This window comes from Boleophthalmus pectinirostris, unplaced genomic scaffold (assembly GCF_026225935.1).
Source record: "Boleophthalmus pectinirostris isolate CB_2022bp ecotype Guang Dong unplaced genomic scaffold, ASM2622593v1 HiC_scaffold_22, whole genome shotgun sequence".
In the NCBI taxonomy this organism is placed as follows: Eukaryota; Metazoa; Chordata; class Actinopteri; order Gobiiformes; family Gobiidae; genus Boleophthalmus; species Boleophthalmus pectinirostris.
The window spans coordinates 30635403-30641966 of record NW_026571190.1 but is presented as its reverse complement, the minus strand read 5'-3'; the positions used below and the strand labels follow the sequence as shown (position 1 = coordinate 30641966).

Below are 6564 nucleotides of genomic sequence, written 5' to 3'. Positions count from 1 at the left end.
GTGTGACATAGGACATAGAGTCGAGCAAAAAATAAAATAAAATAAATAAAAGTTGAGAACATAGAGTATGGGAACCACCAGTTCTACTTGTAAACTGTAGGGGGCAGCAATGCACCAGAGACGCGTTTATTTTTCGTAACAAGAAGCGGAAGAAGAATAATGGGGGGCTCGGGATCAGACATGACTGCGCTCAGCGGACGCTCCCACCAATATGAGCATGAAGAAACCCTGAAATGGTCTTTCTGAAGTCATTTATGGACCGAGTGACAGTGAAGGACGAGGCGGACCCGTGGGGCCCCTCTCAGCGCGGCTTTAGGTGAGAAAAGACACGCAAAAGTGGAGAGATACAGAGGCAGACAAAGTTCAAGGCAACTGTCATTATATTAATTCAATGTAAACATACAACAAAGAGCGTGCACATAGTGATTTTGTGTAACCTCGCGAGCACTTTTGTGATTCAACTAAATAAAGACGTGTTTTGTTTTCGTTGTGGTTTGCGCGCTGGGACTGGGTGTACTAGATCTGTATTCTCAAGGGACTTATGCCAGATGTGTCTTGTTTTCTTTGTCTTAGTCACAAACATGGCTCAGATCCACAGCAGAAACTACGAACTCAAGTGATCAAGAGTGAAGTGATAACTGGTAAGATATCTACTTTTTTATTGTTTATTGTTTTTTTTTTTTTTTTGTGAGAACTTGAATTAAATGCTGTTTTTGTGTTGTTTATTTCTTCCCCTTCAGGCCAAAACCATCACCTCTCAGACCAAGCACAAATGAAAGACCAGTTATGCATCAAACCTGTGGAGGAGCTTTCAGGTTTTCCTTTGACGATCATATCTGTCAAAAAAGAAGACGCTGAGGAGGAGTTTAATGAGCAAATGGAAGGCGCTGCGGAATTGGAGATGGATAGTTACGGAAATTCTTCTGACACGGACAATTCAGTGAACTGGGACAGAGAACTATCAGCTAAAATCTCAGCTGGGCACGAATCCGACTCCAGTTTACAAACAGACGAAGACGAACAAGCTGAATGTTCGGAAGACTGGATTCAGAAGTGGAAAGTTAATGATGATGTCTGTTATCCGGTGCATGTTAACAGCAATCCAGGCTCAGTTGTTGAGTGCGGTGCGACAGAAGAGCACAGATGTTCAGACTGCGGGAAGATTTTTACTGATAAGCTGTACCTAAAGAGACATATGATAAGGCATACAGGTAGAAGACCATTTACATGCTCAGTTTGTAAGAAAAGTTTCACTCAAAATGCACATTTGAGGAAACATATGCGATGCCACACAGGAGAGAGGCCTTTTAGTTGCCCCATGTGTGATTCAGCGTTTAGCTTGAAGCAAAACCTGCATCGTCACATGACCAGTCACAGTGGAGCGAAGTCTTTCAGCTGCCCAGTCTGTAAGAAACTCTTCACTCAGAAATGCCATCTCAGTCGGCACATGAGTCTACACCTGAGAGAAAAGCTCTGCAGTTGTCCAGGTGAATCATGCGAACATATAAAGACTGTGAATGGTCAGATAATGGCTCTAACCGCAGAGAAACCCTTCATCTGTCCTTTTTGTAGCAAAGGTTTCACACGCAAAGACCATCTCTCCTCACATCTGAGCGCCCACACAGGAGACAAGCAGTTTGATTGTCCTCAATGCGATGCCAAGTTTAATCTCAAGCAAAGTTTAGAGCGGCACATGACAGTACACAGCGGAGAGAAGCCTTTTAAATGCCCAGATTGTAAAAAAGGATTCACCAGGAACAGCACTCTGAAACTGCACATGAGAACACACACCGGGGAAAAACCCTTCAGCTGTTCAGAATGTGACGCGAAGTTTAACCGAAAAGAAAACTTCCTTCGCCACTTAACTGTTCACACCGGAGCGAGGCCGTACAGCTGCCCAGTTTGTAAAAAGGACTTTGTGCGTAAACCAAGCCTTGATAAGCATATGAAATCTCACACTAAACAATGACACATTTATACTGTCTTTTATAATCTCTGAGGATTTATTTTAAAGGGCCCATAGTACACCATTTTCTGATCTGTGTTATGATATTGTTTCCTCATCACAAACATACCTTTCAGTTGTTAACACACAAACCCTGCATAGTTAGGCTGAGTTTTTCTCTCAAACAACAGAAACCAAAAACAGTCATGTCATGTGATAATACAGAAAGTGCTCCACTGTGTTTTAAACCCAATACACTTTCACTAGAATCATTTGGATAATTTTCAGTCCTGGAATTTCCAATGTATACTGAACGAAGAGTAAAACCTAGCTGTTACTTTGAAAACTACTGCTTCATGACATCACAAGGTGGAAACAAGTATTTTGAGCTTTAGAAGCATATACAGACTAATACAGGGTTACTCAAATATGTGTGAATACGATTATACAAAATACATATATACAAAAAGTATCTTTTTGATGAGGTAACAAATCTAACATGGCTTAAAGCTCAGAAGAGTCAGTTTTGCCTTTAATAAATTATTTTTTCAGACCAAAGTTTAGTTTAAATAGCATAAATCAGCGTACCAGACAGACACAGCAACATCACATGACCTCTAAGGGGAAGAAGAAGAAGAGGAAATGCCAAAACTGTCAAGTATAAAAAATAAACAAAACTTTGGTCTGAAAAAATAGTGCATTAAAATGTGTATATTTTATTAATTATTAGGCCACTGTAGTATGAATAATAACTTTTTGTTCGTTTTATATCTGTTTTATCTGCTAAAATTGTAAAATAAATTTGTTAAAAGATACCATGAGTAATTTTCTTTTAGTTTAGTTTATTTATTTTGTTTTACAGGATCAGTGTACAGAAGCATTAATGAAAGAAACATGGAAGAAATGCTTTGTACCAGACTAAAGCTCTCTGAACTAATTTCCATCTGCAGTCCAAGAGACAGAGAAAACACAGAATACAAAAGTAGCAATAAAAACAGTGCACTCTATATACAAATAGTGATATGAAGTACAATGACATTAATTAAATACCTCAATCCTCTTCCATCCTACTCCCTCTGTGCACTTTATCAGATATCATTTAGTTATAAAATGTGTTTTGCTATATTTGTTGTCTCCTTTGTGTTGTTATATTCCAAGTCGTGTGTTGCTGTTAGAATAATTGCATATATTATCCCATATTTGCTATATTTGCTATGTACAATTTGTTTGTGTGAATTTGAATAATCTCCTTGTGCTTAGAAACTGTATGCAGTAACCCTCCACTCACGTGTGAACAACGGGACGATTTGGCACTCTGCTGGTAGCAGACACTCTCATGGCTGCACGGAGGGAGCTGTGTTTGATAACAGAATGAAACATATGCACCTGCTGTTGATCACACATATTTGTATGTCTGGTGTTTCTGCTGTGTTCACCCCCTTCCCTTAGAGCAGAAACATTGTAACTAGGGACCATCTTAAGATCTCTGAGTGCATCAGAGCGGGTAGAGACTGTAACTGAATGCACCCTCCTCGCGAGTAAAACCTTATTAATCTCTTGTCTTTCTTCTTGTTTTTACAATGTTTACAACCTAACAGTTGCCTAAGGACGCCCTCTAGTGGCCAAGCGCTGTTTTGTGCACACAGTAGGTTAAACGACAAAGACACAGGCTGTAGGAAGGTTTTCATCCTGTACTAAAAGATTACAGCCAGCAGTTCAGGAACATAGTTATGCTTCTCATGTAAGTAAATCTGATATATGCTTATGTCCTAAAATATACATATGCATACAGTTTACTACTAATTGTACTAATTGCTTTTACTGTTTGTGATTTTTTTTTAATAAATGCATTAGCAGCTCTGTGTCAAAGATAGTATTAAAATGCAGAGATAGGTAGTTCTAACAACTGTTTCCCTTGTGGTTCTTGCACCGCTCCTTCATATGTGGTCTGTGTCTATCCTCTGAAAATTATTTTGTGCATTATTTAATGTTCTGTGTGCATCAAATTACATGAATTTGTAATAAATCTTATTTGAGTAGTAGTTTTCCCAAATACTTTATTACTTTTACTTGAGTAATTTCTTGGACCACTACTTTGTACTTGTACTTCAGTAATATTATTTTTAATTTTTAAAGTAACATTACTCTTACTTGACTACAGTTTTTGGCTACTCTACCCACCTCTGATAAGATTCTCTTGTCTGGTGATTACATCGAGAAGTCAAAGTCTCCTGAGATAAGAAAGGTCTTCTGAAGGTGTGAAGTTCATGCAGAGGTTTTCTGAGATGGACTGAGCTGCTCATTCAGGCAAATAAAAAGTGGAGGTCCCTGTAGTTTAGTTTTAGTTATGTTAATTAAGATGCGTTTGTGTGCCTGTGTTTTTAGAATGTGCTGAATAGAGATACTGGAGTAGAGGCTAAATCAGGACATAAAGGAAACTGTCTTTTAATATTAACTGTTGATAAGGCTCATATCAGAACTGTCCTGATAATGATCAAAGCTGAGTCTGGAGCATCTCATAACCCTTTGCTGAGTTTCACATGACATCATGCAATGGACTGTAAAGTGTAGCTGAGAGGCAGCTGCTTTTTGGTGTGTTTGGATACACTGCAGAATAATTCAAGATCATATATTACTCAAAACTGACTGTTTTAAGCCATGTTACAATATTGTCAATATTAAATTATTGTCAGAACATGGAGTTGTGTTTTGTTTCATTCACACATGTTTTAGTAACACTTTATTATTAGTCTGTCTGCGTATCCAAAGCTCAAAATGCTCTGTTTCACCTTGTGTGAAGTTAACAGCTCCTTTTACTTTTAGTTCAGTAGAGCTGACAGTTCCAGGTCTGAAATTATCCACATGAGTCGAGTGAAGGTTCATGGATTTTAAAAACACAGTGGAGTACTTCCTGTATTATCGCATGACATAACAAGGTGGATTTTTCAGTTTTCAGTTTGAGAGAAGAACTCCTAAATATGCAGGATTTATGTGCTAAACATGTGTGAATGAAACAAAACACAACTCCATGTATGTTTTTGATGATGGAACATTATAACATAGATCAGAAAATAGCTTAATTTGGGCCTTTTAACCTTCGTGGTAATATAAATGACTGACCAGGTACAATATTTTATAAAGGGTGTTTTTACATGTTAGAGCTGGTACGTTCTACTCCATTTACCATGTTTGGAGATACGGGTAGACACAATAACCTTTAGCTTCTGCCTGCACCTGGTGACTTACTTAATGTTTGATTTGATTTAGAAGTTTTATGTAAACACTTTGAATTACTTTTTGTACCAATTGTGCTATACAAGTAAACTTGCCTTGCCTTGCCTACGTAGTGAATAAGTTTTATTTTATGGGCATCACACTGAATATAATGTATGTAGACTGTAAAGAGTTATACATTGACCAAATAAATAAAATGAATGAATGAATGTTTAAAGTTAAGTTAAAAAAAAAATTTAAAATTCATCTTGTCTCACCACCACATTTATGAATCGGAAAAGATAAGCCTGCTATAAATACAAAATTTGAGTTGACAAGTTGATTATCTGCAAATCTGAGGACTCATCTGAAAAGTGTTTTGTGTATTTATTACTACAACCTATTTGATGCCAGGCCACAGTAACACATTTTGAAGTACAATTTATTGCTGAAGTAAATATAGACAATAAACGATAATACTGAATCTAATTTGTGGCTCTAAAACAAAAACTCAAGAGTAGATTTAAACCACAAAAACTGTTCTAAATCTACAATATTGCTAAAAAAGCACGAGCTGCAATAAATAAACAGCAGAAATAAACACTTAAAGGTGCACTGTGTAACTTGTCGTCTACTTGTCTGTCTCCATGGAGATATTATGTTATTTCTTCAGCTGGAATCAGTGGTAGAGTTAGCAATTTGGGGGCCCTAGGTAACCTTGATTTTGGGGCCCTCACTATAATGCACCATTTTTCTATTTTGTTTTGTTTTTAAAATATATTTATTGTCTGTTTTCCCCCATTGCACATCTGTTTTTTTTTTTAATTATGGTGGATTGGAAACTTGTCTTATTAGTTAGATAGCTTACTAGATAACCAGAACTGAAAGAAATTTTATTTTTTTTGCTAGTACAATTACATTTTTGTTCACATCCATTACATATGATGATTATTATTTTTTCCTATGGTTACTGTTTAAAAGTAAACTACTCTCATTTAATGTCATATTGACAGAAAATCAAATTGCTCTGAGGCCTCAGCAATGCATGGCACTGAGGGCAATTGGTTGGGGGCCCCTCCAGGTTTGGGGGCCCTAGGCAGCCGCCTATTTTGCCGAATGGTAGCACCGCCTCTGTCTGGAATGTTCCACAGTAGGCTATTAAACATATGTCCCTTGCACTTGTTCAATTACAGGTGTTTTATAGCTCAAAAATATCTGAACATCGTGAATTTTTTACCATGTGCAGGCTTGCTTCTCCATAGATCTGACCATCAACCTGTCTCCATTCTGATTATCAAGTTTATATCCATACTGTAGAATAATCAAGGCAAAAGAGGAACATCTCTGTAGAGACAAGCAGGCAACGGTCTCTCTACTAGAAAAGCTGCACCTTTAATTATTAACTT

The 6564-nt window shown here is 37.3% G+C and overlaps 1 protein-coding gene across 1 annotated transcript; it reads left to right on the top strand.

Moving 5' to 3' along the window:
- Window positions 1-159: 159 nt before the first annotated feature.
- Window positions 160-2760, top strand: LOC110165270 (gastrula zinc finger protein XlCGF57.1-like). The gene is made up of 3 exons (XM_020930436.2): window positions 160-316; window positions 574-641; window positions 741-2760. The coding sequence occupies exons 1-3, from the start codon at window positions 234-236 to the stop codon at window positions 1967-1969; spliced, it is 1380 nt and encodes a 459-aa protein (XP_020786095.2). The 5' UTR covers window positions 160-233; the 3' UTR covers window positions 1970-2760.
- Window positions 2761-6564: the final 3804 nt, after the last annotated feature.